This window comes from Rattus norvegicus, chromosome 8 (assembly GCF_021556685.1).
Source record: "Rattus norvegicus strain SHRSP/BbbUtx chromosome 8, alternate assembly SHRSP_T2T, whole genome shotgun sequence".
NCBI classification, from domain to species: domain Eukaryota; kingdom Metazoa; phylum Chordata; class Mammalia; order Rodentia; family Muridae; genus Rattus; species Rattus norvegicus.
The window spans coordinates 126,076,940-126,092,277 of NC_141541.1; the positions used below are offsets into that span (position 1 = coordinate 126,076,940).

The 15,338-nt window shown below is 48.4% G+C and overlaps 1 protein-coding gene across 1 annotated transcript in view; it reads left to right on the forward strand.

Moving 5' to 3' along the window:
- Itga9 (integrin subunit alpha 9) overlaps nt 1–15,338 on the forward strand; it is a 309,149-nt gene that overhangs the window by 42,978 nt on the left and 250,833 nt on the right. The window contains 3 exon segments of the mRNA NM_001420002.2: nt 3,659–3,726; nt 10,057–10,186; nt 13,106–13,191. Coding sequence (NP_001406931.1) covers nt 3,659–3,726; nt 10,057–10,186; nt 13,106–13,191 — 284 coding nt within the window.

Sequence of the window (15,338 nt, forward strand, 5' to 3'; positions counted from 1 at the left end):
GAAGAATTTGGTGCTCAGTTGTCTTCCCCCCATCATCCCACCCGTGTTTGTCCTCAGATCTTGGAGTTAGTGGTAGCTTTGGAATCCATGATTCTCAGAGCACAGAGCCTTTTCAAGCAGTGCTGAATAGCACACAGGGAGCCTGACCATAGGAGGTGGAAGGGAAAACAAGAAGGCCGGGGGGGGGATGTTGGGGGTGGTACAGAGAGATTCAGGGTTCAGGACCTTGGTAGCAGGAGAGTCACCCATGCCTGGTCCTTGTGCACTTCTACCTGGGTCTTTAGTCCGGTGTGTGGCCGGGCAACAGAGCACAGTCAAGTACAGTCGGGTAAATGATACCAGCCCGGTGTGCAGGACATTTAGGCAAACAAGCTCATCGTCTTTGAGATAGGAAGTGTGTGTTGTTACACACACTCGTAAGGTCACCTGGGCAGAGAAGCCAAGGAGGCATCTGGAAGGCTATAGATTTCTAGGACTTCCGGGAAGCTTGACTTCCTGGAAGAGAGCAACCAGGTCACCGTTGTTCCCAGGCATGTGTAGTCAGGGAGGGACAGGAGGCCAAAGGAAAATACACAGACCTGCTTCACATTGAGAGAGTTTGTGACAAAATTATAGAGGTTTCTGGGAGGCTGGGATGGGGCCTATCCTCTAGTGGGGAGTTCTGGGTAGTAGGGTCTCACATTCGTCCTCAGCCTGGAACTCCAGAGAAGTCAAGTCCAGACCTAGTAACTTTAGAAATGCCTAAGCTATTGCTGGTCTGTCCCTCCCCCACCTCACCAGCCCCAGAGTAGGGTGGTACCAGCTTAGAGAAATGGTAGCTGGTCTCCAGACAGTGCCCCCTGCTACCCGAGGCTGAAGTGCTAGTGACAACTATTCCCTGTAGGACATTAGCCTGGGCCAGGAATGGGGCTGTCTTAGAAACCTTGGCTCTCAGTGTTGGGAGCACCCTCACAATTTGGAAGGCATTGAGGGAGGCATGGTGATGTTTCTCTGTGAACCGTCTTTAGAGTCTTAGTCATAGGGTTTGGGTTAGGGGTTAGGGGTTAGGGTTAGGGTTAGGAGTTAGGGTTAGGGTTAGGGTTAGGAGTTAGGGTTAGAGTTAGGGTTAGGGTTAGGGTTAGGGTTAGGGTGCTTTGAAAAGTGTAATCTTTGCACATAATTGCTATCGTGTCAAATCTATAAGTCTGAGCAGTGACAGGCAAGATGGTCTTATTGGTCTCTGAATGTCTGAGTCTCCATAATTGTTTCATGGTTTAGAGTTACAGTCTCAGGGCTGGGGAGAAGCCGTCTGTGAAGTGTCTAGCCTGCAAGCATAAGAACCCAGCTTCCATACCAGAGGGGTTTTGTAGTTTGAGCTTTTCATTTCAGCACTGGGGAGGCAGAGACTGAATCTCAGAATCACTGGCTGACCAGCATAGCCAAGTAAATGATCTTGAGGTTCAGTGAGAAGCCATGTCTCAGAAACCAAAGGTGGATGGTTCTGGAAGAGTAGTGCCTGAGGTTGTCCACCTCCCTTCACACGCGTGCTTGCATGTGCACCTGTGTGTAAACCTTCATCCAAACACCAGATCCAAAGAGAAACACACATGCACATACGTGCAAGAATTGCGATGCTTTGTTTAGCTTTAGAGTCTGTAGGATGAAAAAAAACCCGTGAACCTGATATTCCAAGCTTTATGCATAACTGCTTAAGTTGGACATTGTGATCTTTTTTGCTGTTGTTCTATTTTTATAAAACTTGTTTTATTTGTGTGTGTACATGCATGTGTGCATGCATATGTGCATGCATTGCATGTATGTGTGTGTGTGTGTGTGTGTGTGTGTGTGTGTGTACTCACATATGTGCAGATGCCAGACACTGTGCTATTTAAGGCAAGATTTATTTTCACTTTGTACCATTTCTGTGCCAGGCAATTGACGTGGGATTTATTTCTTTGCCCATATCGTCCACCCTTAGCTCCCAATGTAAGATTTTGGGCTGCTTCTGGCAGCCAGGGAGTCTTCTGCACAGTGACTGGACAGGTCGAAGCGGGAAGAAGTGGTTTTAGCCTCAAAGAGGAGAGGTGTAACTCAATTAACATTCTGTTGTAACGTAGCCTGGATTAATGGCCACTTATGGAAAAAAAAAAAAAAAACGTTCCCGACTCTGTGGTGTGTGGTTGGAAACCGAATTTCTCCCTCTATTTCCCCAGAGTCTTTTTTCCCTTCCGCCTGGAGCTCACACTTGAAGCTTCAGGAAGCAGAGTCCTGTTGCCATCACAGCTTCCTTCTTCCCCCCTATTATTTATTTAGTGTCTTTCAAAACATAATTCCATTACCTTTAGTGGTACTAGAGGCTGGCTAAGAGCCTCGAGGACAGTGCAGGGGGTCACTGGGCTATTTACCGGGCAGCCTGAGAGTCTGCAGCAGGGTTATTGCCACACCATCGGAAAAGCTCGAGGGCCCTCTCCTGTCAGTCAGGCAACCTCTCGATCTTGCAAAACCGCTCACTTTGCAAAACCTTCGTTAGGCCACAGAGATAAAACAACATGTGTTAAGTAGCTGTGTGGCCCTTGGCAACTCGCTTCACCTCTCTGAGAATCGGTACTCTTAGCTGTTGAGGAATGGAGAGATAAGTTTCGAGGGACAGGGAGGGCCAAGGGAATGATGGATGGAGTGGGGGCGCGGGGGAGGCAAAGCCTGGAACCCGACAAACGATCCTCAGGTGGCCTCACTGTTCCTGCCTGACTTACAGCAAAACAGCGGCAGAGATGTCCCCCGTGCTGAATGGCGTGCATGTGGCTACATGGTCAATTGTGCATTTATGCGTGTTAGCGTGTGCGTAGGCATGTAGTCCTGCACGTGGAGGGCAGAAGCCGACCTCATATGCCCCCTACCTTGGTCTTTGAGACTGGTCCATCACTGGCTTGATCCTTACCAGGCAGGCAGCCAGGGTCCTCCTGTGTGCACCTCTCTAGAGCCGGGATTACAAGTGTGTACTGCTCTGCCTTTTGGAAGCATGGTTTCTGGGGACTGAACGTAGGCCCACATGCCTCCACAATTCAGCCAGTCCCCCAGCCCTGGCTCGGTTTCCTTCTGGCCTCCGGAGCTCCCTGTGTTTCTTGCACATGAGGCAGATGAGGCCTAGGATACACTAGCTCTACACGTCTCAGGAGTGTAACTACATGCCAGGGCCAGTCCTGCCTTCCTCAGCCCACAGGTGGATGGCTTGCTTCTGGTTGTTCAGGAGAAAACAGATTGCCAGAGTCTGAGGGACTCTCTGGGAGGGTTGGCCTCCTTCCAGGAGACCCCACATGGGAATGTCCACAGTATTTCATTTCTAGATCCTGTATTTAATTCCCTGGGCTCTCTAGGACCTCAGTCCTCTCTGAAGTCAATGGAGTAATTGTCACCAGCCTCCTGGCTGATGACGGTGGCTGCCACTCCTCTTTCTCCTCATGAACGGAGGTCATCCTCTGGGACACTTGGCAGCCTGGCCACCCGATGGCTTCAGAGGCTCGGTTTTTGAGTCTTGGAGTCCTAAGACTTCCTTCCTATGCCTCAGCCTGGACCATGTCCCTGGGCCCAGCTCGCAGAGGCGCGTGGGAAGTGGCCAGATTGGCAAGCACCTGACACACACTGATATGGCTGTGGTCTGCTCTTCTCCCCTTTCCTCCAGAGTATAAGAAGAAGTATGGGGAGGAACATGGCTCCTGCCAGGCCGGGATAGCAGGCTTCTTCACTGAGGTGGGTGTAGCCACGTGGCTTTTGTCTCTCTTTCCTTCTTGCTGTTTGGTCCTTTCCATTTTGTGGTTGAGGTGGCCCCTGGAGATGGGATTTCTGGTGCCCTAGGTAGTGTGGATTCTGCTGTTTCTAGCAGGGGACGTTATTTAAGCCCGACCAAGGACACCAACTGAGCAGGGGCTGCTGGGTGAAGGGCTGGGCTGGTTCCTGGGAGATTCCTACAGATGTTGGCTCCATCTGAGATCTGTGGAAGAAGCTGATAGTAGTTTGTCCGTCGCCTGTGCGTCTCCTCACACCACCTCCACTTCCTTAGCAGAGAGACTCAATTTTACACACACTAGGCTTTCCAGTCCCTGAATTCTGAAAGTCTCTACTCTGGAATGTGCCCAGTTGACAGGAATGGAATGATTTTTTTCTTTTTCTTCTTTTTCTTTTTCTTTTACAGATAGGAGATTTTTTAGGCACCGTTTTCACTATTAAAATACATTCCATTATTCTGTGTATGTGCACATGTGTATGGGTAAGCCTATCATGGCTCATATGTGGAGGTCAGAGGGCAACTTGCAGGAGTTGTGTCTCTCCTTCCACCATGTGTGTTCCAGGAGCAAGCTCAGGTTTTCAAGCTTTGAGCCAAGTGTCTACTTGGACACTGAGTCATCTCATTCCCAAGGGGGTGGGGGTGGGCTCTTATTTGATGCTGATTTTCTATAAGTTTGTACATCTATATGGCTTCGAACCACATGCCATTCCATGCTTGGCTTTGCAAGCAGCAACACTGTCCATGAATTTGTTCAGGTCAAAGATCAAATGTGCCTTTGCCTTTCAAGCTCACCTAAGTCCTGTTTAACACCTAAAACACATCCTGGTTGATTGGTTGTTTTGTTTTTTGTTTGTTTTTTGGGTTTTTTGTTTGTTTGTTTGTTTGTTTGTTTTTATCACTGCCTTACCTGGTAGCGGCCACAGTGCTTTCCAGAAAAGCCACCAGCACCACCAGCAGATTTACCGACCTTGAACTGTCTCCCATGATTCTTAAATCTTTTAGAAAAGATTATATAAATGATGTGTTTATATGTGTATATGCAAGTGAGTGTAGTGTCCACAGAGGCCAGAAGAGGGCATCAGATCCCCTGGAGCCAGAGTTATAGTTGCCTGTGAGCTGCCTGCCTGACGTAGGTGCTGTGAACTGAAAGCAAGTCCTCGGGAAGAGCAGCGAGCATTCTTAACTGCTGAGTCATCTTTCCAGGCCCTGTTGTTTGTTTGTTTGTTTGTTTTTATCGCTATCAAATATGTGTAATATACATTCTCCCATCTAACCATTTCAAAGCCAGTGGCTTTTAATGAATACACAGTGTCACATAGCTGTCACTACTGTGGAGGTTTTTTTCATTCCAGCCTGGGTCCTTTCTTGAGCGGTACCATATGTTTCAGCCTGAGGGATTTTGCAAAAATCCTGACCTGAAACCTGACATTCTGATCCTCCTATTAGCTGGAAGACAGAAGCTCACATTCTACATCACTGCCCGGTGCCAGACTCTTGGGGCCTTACTCCTTTTCCTCCTGGGAGAACATGAACCATATTGAGGGGGCAAGAAGGGGAGCTAGGGCTTTCTTGTCTTCACCCTGTCAGGAGTGGAATTGTTCACCTTGTTTTCTTTCAGAGTCAGCTCTCTAAAGTCAAAGAGAAGGCAGTTGGTGATACAATGTCTAGCCCAGAGGCAACAAAGAAACGCAGTTTCACCCGCTGCCTCTCAAACTAGTGAACACCAGGTGCTCTGCTTCCAAGCCTGCCTTCAGCAGCTTGCCCCGCCCGTTCACACCAGTCCCTTTTCCAACTCTCTCTACAAGTGATGTACAACTATGGATTTGGCCCAACACAAAATACAAATGCATTTAAAACTCTGTAAACTTTACTCTTGCAAATGTATGTATCACATTTGCACAGTTCTTAGGCATGGATGCCAAGTCCTGCTGCAGTGTCTAAAGGATGAGCCTGCCTGGTCTACACAGACTTTCATACTGGGCTCTGGGACTGGCACCACCATTTGTCATAGCTGTTGAAGTTAGGATGAGAATCTCTTCCTACTTCCCTCTCTCCAAACCCACAAGTCTACAGTCCATCAGTGAGACACGTTTTCTCTCGGCATCCTCCCTCTCCAGCCCAGAGCTCTTGTCATCTTTCCCCAGGCTGGCTTCCCAACAGGAGAGCCTCAGAGCCACCTTCTTCAGGCAGCAAAGGCATCATGGTGCTCCTGGCTCAGATGTCCAGTGTCTTCCCATCTGACAGGGACTTGAGAAGGCAGGGACTTGGAGCCAGACACCTTTTGATGAAATCTCAACTCTGTGCTCCCCTCAGCTTCCGGCCTCTCTGGCCTTCTATAGTTGCATCCAGGGGTGCTCAACAATTGAATTTTGGTATATCCTGTTTTCAGTCATGAGTATGAGGTACTGAGCTACTCATAGAACTGCTTCAGGAATATTTTTGGACAGAGGCTGGCCTTGGGCAGAGTTAGGCCTTGAGTGACTCAGCATGGGGCAATGTGGAGATTTTTTTCCTCTGAGGATAGAGGAGAGGGTTTATTCATGGCAGAAATCAGAACTCATTAAGCTCTTGACCAGGAACAGAAAGGACAAAGATTCATGTTGGGGAGGCATCTTTTTGGCCCTGTCAGCTGGTAAGTTGGAGAGGGTGGGACATTAGAGATGGTTAGAAGGGGCTCGCAAAGGTTGGGGAGACAGGGATATGTAGGAGTGGCCTGGACATTAGTGTAAGCTAAGGGTGACCAGAAGAAGAAGATAGTGACTTAGAGTCAAATGCTTTGCCATGGGCCTCCTGGGCTCTGTGGATAAATAGGAACAGAGTGTTTGGAGCACAGGAGAGGATGCCTAGCTCTGAGGAGGAAGACTACGCCCTCCCCCCGCCCCCTTCTACAACATAGTTCTCCAACCCTAGCCATTGTCTCCTGGCTTGCCTGGGTCTCGGCCTTAGCTTTGGTTCCCAGGCCTTGGCCCCTGTAAACGGCAGTTCTTTGAACTCTCTGCCTCCCTCATTTCTGGAACTTCAGCTGTCGGCAACTGGACAGGAAATGTACTTGAAAGGGTCAGGCAGGCTGGATCCCTCCCCTGCCCTCCGGCTGACCTCCACACTCGGCTGCCATGAGCTGGAGCTTGCTGGACGTGCCCATGATGGGTCAGAGCTTTCCCACCCAAGATGTCTGCTTGACCTGTGGTCAGTGTCCCCAAGGTCATCCGTCCTCTGTGAGTTATGAATACCTCATGTCCTTGAGGATAAAGGACCACTTTAACCACGTTGCGGACTAGAATGGCAGAGGTGATATACTCCAAGATTCTAGAGAAGACATGAGCTGACCCATCATGGAGATGGCAGGGGGACATTTCTTGGTTCAGATTTAATAATATATGTGGCAGGCAGACAAAGGCTGGTGGCTCCTTTCAGGCACATCTAGATGACACTGTATCATAAAGGAAACTGGAGAGAGGCCCACAGTGTTTATTGAGGGACTGGATTTAGGCAACTATGACTTTTGCCTGTGTGCATTTGTGTGCACCACTGGCATTGGCTGGTTCTTGCATGGCAGAGCTTAGAACTGATCACACCCTCCTGACATTTGACAATGGTACACAAAAGGATCTAGCCATCATCCGCAGTGAATAGAAAAATCCAAACTCAAGGGCTTCCAGGAAGGCAGTACCTCTCTTGAGTACAGTGGGAGGGTCGCAGCTTTGGCTGAGCAGGCCAGCTTGGACGGAGATAAAACACTGTGATGACTAAAAGAGCAGGGGGATGATAGGAGCTTTGTCTCATGTTTTAATTTTTTAATTTTATTGTTTTTATTCATATGTATATACACATGCATATACATACATACATGCATACATATATACTACACACATGTGCACGCATCTATAGAGGCCAAAAGTCAGCTTCATGTGCTGTCTTGTTCCTTGGGAGCCTTTTATCTTATTTTTTGAGTCTGAGTCTCTCAATGATCCTGAAATTTGCTGATTAGGTTGGCTGACTGGTGGACCCCGGCCTGCCTCATCCTCCCCAGTGCTGGTGTTCTAGGTGCATGCCTCCATGCCTGGTGTTGGGAATTGCATTCAGGTCCTCATGCTTCTGGGCAAGTGCTTAGGTGCTGGCTCTCCAGCCCACTTTCTGGATTTTTAAGGAATGAGACAACTTTGTTTATAAAAGATTATGTTGTATATGTACTTTGTAACACTTAAGAGGTAACAGGAGTTATTAGGTATCTACTTAGTTTTTCTTCTGGATGAAGGCAAATCTCAGGAAAACATCCCTTCCTTCACCCAGGTCCTGCAGTCTTTGTAGGCTCCTGCTGCTGCTCAGAGCCTCGGTCTAGACCAAGCTGCAGATGAAGAGAGTTGTGTATACAACTGGTCCTGTGGCCATCACTCACACTCTTCAGTGCCCACTGTGTTTGGGCATTGGTTACAATTCCTTTTTAAGCTCAGGCCAGAAAAATAGTCTCTCTCCTCTAAGGAACTCGTGGTTTATCTTTCAAATACCCTTTGAGAACTGGCAGTGTTCTCACACCAGGGTGAGGGGAATACGTAGATGGATGTCTGAGTTAGGGTTTTACTGCTGGGAAGAGACACCATGACCAAGGTAATTCTTGTAAGGACAACATTTAATTGGGGCTGGCTTACAGGTTCAGAGGTTCAGTCCATTGTCATGAAGGCGGGAACATGGCGGCATCCAGGCAGGCCTGGTGCAGGAGGAGCTGAGAGTGCTACATCTTCATCTGAAGGCTGCTGGGAGAACACTGGCTTCCAGACAGCTAGGATGAGGGTCTTAAAACCCATGTCCACAGTAACACACCTACTCCAACAAGGCCACACCCACTCCAACAAGGCCACACCCACTCCAACAAGGCCACACCCACTCCAACAAGGCCACACCCACTCCAACAAGGCCACACCCACTCCAACAAGGCCACACCCACTCCAAGACCACACCCACAGTGACACACCTACTCCAACAAGGCCACACCTCCAAATTGTACCTCTCCCTGGTCCAAGCATATTCAAACCAGAACAATGTTTGAATGAATGTGCATTGTGCCACCTTTTCCCACAGAAATGATTTGTTCTCATAAAGAAAGAAAGGAGAGAGGACAAGATAGAAAGAAGAGAAAAAGGCTTCCCATAGTTCTACATCCCAATGAGGAAGGAGCCATAAATACATGGAGACTCAGCCTCCTGGTCTGTGTCTGTGTAGTCATCTAGATATGTCACTCAAAATTTCATACTCTCAATAACAACTTGTGTACCCCAAGACAGTCTCAGGGTGCCTTGTTGTGTTTTCTGTTCTAGTTTTTATTTTTTATAGTTATTTTCTTTTGTCAAAGACTTACTCGAGTGTCTACATACGTGTATGTGCACCATATGTGTGCATGCTGTACTTTTTTTAAATTATTAACTTACGGGGCTGGGGATTTAGCTCAGTGGTAGAGTGCTTACCTAGGAAGCGCAAGGCCCTGGGTTCGGTCCCCAGCTCCGAAAAAAAGAACCAAAAAAAAAAAATTATTAACTTACAAAAGCATTGGGTTTCATTGTTATTTTTTCTGATGAAATTTGTTTTTGTTGTTTCTTTCTCTATCATTCTGACCTTCTTTCCGTATTTAAAATTTTACTTATTTATCATTGTGTATGCGTATGGACACGCTTGATGTTTGTGTGCATGTACGTAGGTGTGCCTGCCATAGTACATGTTCAGTGATAAGGACAACTTTCGGGAGTCAGTTCTCTCCTTCCACCTTGGGTTTGGGGGATGGAACTGGAGTGGTCAGGCTTTTGCAAAACCCCTTTTAGCGACTGACTGGTTTCCCTGGCCAATATTCATATTGGGACAACGTCCCATTAAACTCAGGTTAGCTTTGAACTTGCTATGTAGCTAGGCTGGCCCTGAACTTCTGCTGGGATATAGGAGTGCACCATCACCATGCTAGGGTTGCTGTTGATATGTTCTCAAGCACTGTTTCCTGGTGTCTAATGTTTAGCAATAGCATCAGTTGCTCACCGTTCTGTTTTTTACCTTAGGATGAAGCCAGGGTTGGAGGTACGAGGGTCCATGCAGCCGCTTCGGTGTCCAAAACAGGGACTTGGTCTGTCTCTCATTCTCTCTCCTCGCTTAGTAATTTCATATTTAGGCCTAGCAGCGATAAACTCCAGATTTCCCAGGATCTGATACCATATGTGTTGCCGTAACGAGGCATTTCAAATTTCTTTGCTGTGACTATGGCTCCCAGTGCATCACCTAATCCACTCCATTCCCCTTCGGACTTCTCTCCCTAGGAGCTGGTGATCATGGGCGCTCCGGGCTCATTTTATTGGGCAGGGACACTCAAGGTGCTGAATCTCACAGACAACACGTATTTTAAGCTGAACGATGACGCGATCATGAACAGACGGTATACTTACCTGGGTGAGTAACCGGGGAGTCCATAGGTAACGAGGTGGACCTCTGTCAACATGAGCTCATGGACTGTTGCTCTATTACTAGGACAGAGAGAAGCAGTAGCTGGCTTTTACATTAATCCGCCTAACTAGTTACACTTTTGTCAGAGTTCCCTTAACAGCTTGACGTCTAGCTGCACACATGGGTGGTAGAAGAGGAACTCAGTCCAAACAGGGTGGTTTTCTTGAAATCTGATGGGTGAGCTTCCAGGGGAACAACCATTTCCTGGCCTTGGTTTGGCAGTCAGTCACGTTCAGATGGTCAGATATGAAGCAAACTCGACTGGATCCTGGTTTTCCCTGGACATCATTTTGAATGATGGGTCTGCTTCCTGGTCATGAGTAGAAGCAGTGAGAACTGGGGGTTTCCATGCTGAGCCTTACTCAAAGGCTCTGAGATGTTTTTCGATCATTTTTTCAATTTTTTAATTGTCTAGAGAGAAGGTAGGCATGATTTAACTTAGCAACCGCCAGGTAAGAGTGGTCCTGGTCTGGGGACGGTGGTGTGTACCCATGCTACTCCAGAGCCCATGGCCTCTGCAGGAGGTTTATGAAATCAAGAACATTTGAGCCATTCTGGACTACATAGTGAGATGCCATTTCAACAAAAAACAAAAATGGAGGAAGGAAAGGCAGAAGGGAAGAAAAAAGAAGACTGGAAGGGGAGGGAGGAAAAGAAGGGAAGGGAGAAAGGGAGGGCAGGAAATAGGAAGAGAGGGAAGGTGCAGACAGAAGGCCATGCCCTTTTAAGAACAGAGATAAGCCAGGCATGACAGTCCAGCCCTGTAATCCTAGTATTCTGGAGGTAGAAGCAGGAGGATCAAAACTTTGAAGTCACCTTGGGCTGCTTAGCAAGACCTTGTCTCAACAAAACAAAAATATGACAAAACACGGAGACGGGCTGCCTTTGTGTGATGGTACTGAGTCCCTTCTCCAATCCAGGCCTCACATAGACTGAAAGGGAAACTAAAGAAAGGGTGAAGCCGACAAAATAATGTCGTCTTTCATGGCTGCTGTATACAATCGCAGCCAAGGGAACCTCCAACCCTCTTTCTGCATAGAGAATTTTCTAGAAAGATGCTGGGCGGGTGTAGGGAGCTGGGGACTTGTCATTCCCGCCATGAGTGTTTTGCCGAGCAGCAGGGCACTTTATAAGCTTTGAGGTGTTTCTTCATCCAGCTCCTTCAAACACCTCTCACTCAATGCCATGCTTGGTGGGTAATCCAAAACAGTCTTCCAAGACAGCTGCCATCACTGCCGAGTACGGTTCATAGAGGACAGAGTGTGAAGGAGTTAGATGACTTGGTAGTGAAGTCAGTTACTCATCCACGGTTTCTGACACAGGGTTTAAGTGCTGAAGCCCCAACCCCAAGGAGTGCATTTGCCTCTAGTGCTGAACCTCGGATGAAGCTGGGAACACCACGAGAGTGGGGGCTGCGCTTCTGATTCCTGGGGCGCTGTCTATTTGATGAAGGGAGAGACTCAGTGAGTCAGGGACTTGAGGGAAAGCACGAGAAGGACACAGCTGGTTGGTGGCTCTAGGTTTGAGGACAGATCCTGAGAACTCTGGGGCCTGTGGTTTCTCTCTGAGACCCTTATCTGCTGCCGGGATTAGCACGGAGCAGTTGATCTGGGTCTCACTCATGGCGGCCTTGGGTGAAGTGAACGTCTGGAAAAAGTCAACCATGTGGAAAACAAGATTTAGCCAGGCTAAAGTGATGGCGGCTGACATGTGTCACGGCAGTCAATGTTTAATCAGAGCAGTGGGGTTGAAGGTCATGAGAAAGCTTGAAGGATAGACGGCATTTTGTACTGGCCGGAGGTGCGAGTTTGGCCTTCCAGATGGTCTTGGGAAGGCAAGAGACATTTAAATCCAGCGCACACAACCATTTTTCATTGTTTCTGGGTTCCTTTCAGACCCAGATTCCTCGACTCCCCATCTGCTCACCAGTCCATGCATCTGTCCATCATGGGTCCTTGTCCTTCTCTTAAAAAGGACATGACATAGTTGCTGACCTCAGCTTCTCTGGAGTCAGACATGTTGGGTTTGAATCTTGCTTGGTAATCTTGGGCATGGTTGTTCAACCACTTATTGTGTTATGCGAAAAAGAGAACATAAAATATTTTGTGCTGTTAGGAATCGAACCTACATACCAAGCAAGCCCTATTCTACCATTGAGCTGAGCCCCAAGCCCTATTCTACCATTGAGCTGAGCCCTAAGCCCTATTCAATCATTGAGCTGAGCCCCAAGCCCTATCCTACCATTGAGCTGAGCCCCAAGCCCTATTCTACCATTGAGCTGAGCCCTAAGCCCTATTCAATCATTGAGCTGAGCCCCAAGCCCCATCCTACCATTGAGCTGAACCACAAGCCCTATTCTACTATTGAGCTGAGTCCCAAGTCCTCTTCTACCATTGAGCTGAACGCAAGTCTTGTCTACCATTGTGCTGAACCTAAGCTCTATTCTACCATTGAGCTGACTTCCAAGTCCTTTGTTCATTTTCTTGACCTGGATGGGGTTTGCACTGTAGGCATATGCATGGCCATTCACGGAGTTGCACCTTTTCGTGTATGGACTGCGTCACTAGAATTCCATTTCCCCAAAGTAAAAAACACAGGGAGTATGTAGCACCTTCCTTGCTCCATAGAGGACCATCCTAAGGCACGGTCCTCCAGTGTCCCCACAAACATGCATTTCTGTGAGACAAGATGTTGATTATGAAAAGATTGGCAGTTGCCACTTGTCCTCCAGGAGGTCCATGTGCCAAGGATAACTAGCTTGTAATGTCTACTTACCCACCTGGGAAGCCCTTTCTTCTGCTGCATAATTTTTCCCTTATCTGACCTCCATCAAGCAAATCCTTGCTTCCTCTTCATCCTGTCTAGGCTATGCAGTGACCGCCGGCCATTTCTCTCATCCGTCTGTCACTGACGTGGTAGGAGGTGCCCCACAGGATGAAGGCATTGGAAAGGTAAGGAGAAAAGCCTGAGGCATGTCATGGTGCCAGGCAGAGGAGGGGCGCACACATGCTTCTCCGGAGGGCATTTCTGGTTTGTTTTGCCCCAACACTCCCAGATGGGTTGATGTGTAAGTGACCAGCAGACAGGGAGCCCGTCTCCCTCTGCTCACGCTGGGAGAGTTCACCTTGAAAACTTAGAGTATAGATACTATTCTTTGCCAATTCTCTTCTTGGCAAATAACTTTGTGTGTAGACATCACGGGACCCTTCCCCAATCCCTCCCCCAATAGGGAGAGCATCCAGTGATGTACAGATTCAAATACCACCATCTTCCCAAGCCTTTACCTCTGACTCGGTGGAATCCCATCTCATCTGCAACGTCTTTAGAGCTCCATGACGGTGGGTTTTATTTGTTTCCCCAGTGTTTCAGAAAAAAAAAAGTCCCCACTGTGTTCTTATGACCTGAGAACATGTAAATATGGCTTTCTCTATGTATCTCCAAGAAGGTAGAGGACACTGTGGAGTTATGGCCTCTAAGGCCCAACATGGGGAGCTGTGGCTGTTGGTATTGTCAGGGTCCAGTCAGTCCCACTCAGGATCCCACTTTCATCTTACTGGCTGTATGCATTGCTCTCCTCATTGCTGTACCGAATACCTGTCAGGAAGCAATTGGGGGAAAGGAGTCTTTGTCATGGCTTAGAGTCTGAGGAGACATACTCTGTCATGATACAGAAAGCTTAGCGGCAGTCGGGAAGCTGTCTGGTCACATTGCATTTATGCTCCAGGAGCCGAAAGCTAACCTCAAGGCCTGACCCCACAGACCTTCAGCGAGGCTCCACCTCCCCCCCACCCCCCCAACCCCCCCGCACTCCCCCCCCCTCCAAACGTCAGCTGAGAACCAGGTGTTCAAACTCGTGAGCCTATGGGGACAGTTAATGTTCAAACCAGTGTTGGGGGAAACTGAACAATGGGCCGTTAGTCCAAAGGGTAGATCAGTGAGTGATCTGTCAGACCATTCTCCTGGTTCATGAGAACCTTCGGCCAAGAGGTCAGAGAGCTAAAAGGCGTCAGCTGACTTGCTTGCCTGAGATGTGCCCATGATGTCCTCTCTACAGATGATTTCGGGCAGGAGGCAGCAGTTGCTGCCACCCGTGTTTTGGGAGTAGGGTGCTACAGAGAGAGGTCCTTTGAAAGTGAAACCAAATGTCAGGGCGCTGAGCTGGAGGCTGTGGAGGATTGCGTAGTTGAACTCTGATAACTTCTGTCCAGAACTGGCTCTGTCTGAGTCACATGAATTCCTGTACGCCATGAAAGGAGACACCCCAGTGGTCATGGCGCCTCCTGGGGAGGAAGCAGGGCTCCTAGACTTCTTCATGATGACCTTTAGGATTCGGGTCATCTTCTTTACTGGTGTGAGAGCGTCAGGGCCTTCACACCAACATGCTGTTCCTTAGCTGGGGAAAGAGCCCTCAGCCCTACTTCTCATTAGCTCATCTTTGTGTCCTGTGTAACCAGAGGGGCTGGAGCCACGGCTCAGTGAGTAAGAGTGCCTGCTGCCCTCCTAGATGACGGGAGTTTAGTCCCCAGACATACAAGCAGCTCACAGTCCCCGGTAACTCCAGCTCTGGGAGATCTGATGCCCTCTTCTGGCCTCTCCACATACCACACACATGTGGTATACATTCACACACACACACACACACACACACACACACACACGCACACAAACACGCACGCATGCACAGAGAGAGACACAGAGAGAAAAAGACAGAGATAGAGAGAGAAAGACAGAGATAGAGAGAGAAAGACAGAGACAAGAGAGAGACAGAGACAGAGACAGAGACAGAGACAGAACAGAAATACTTTTTGAAGGAGATGTAACCCGAGGGGCCAGAGATCCTACAGGTAATCACCAGTGCCAACATTCACCCATTTGTCTTAGGTTGTGCCATCCATTAAAGCTTACCTCCCAGGACAGGAAGAGTTAATTTAAAGAGAAAGCTTGTCTATCTACCAAGGGTTGAATCGCTTGGTTCTAACTGGGGAGGCTTCCTGGTCTTCTTGTGTGTGGTCTCTACAAACTGTGTGGTTCAGGAGCCGTGGAGATCCTTTCTGCCCCAGGATTTAGGGAAGCTTTCTTCACAAGTCATGGAGAGTTC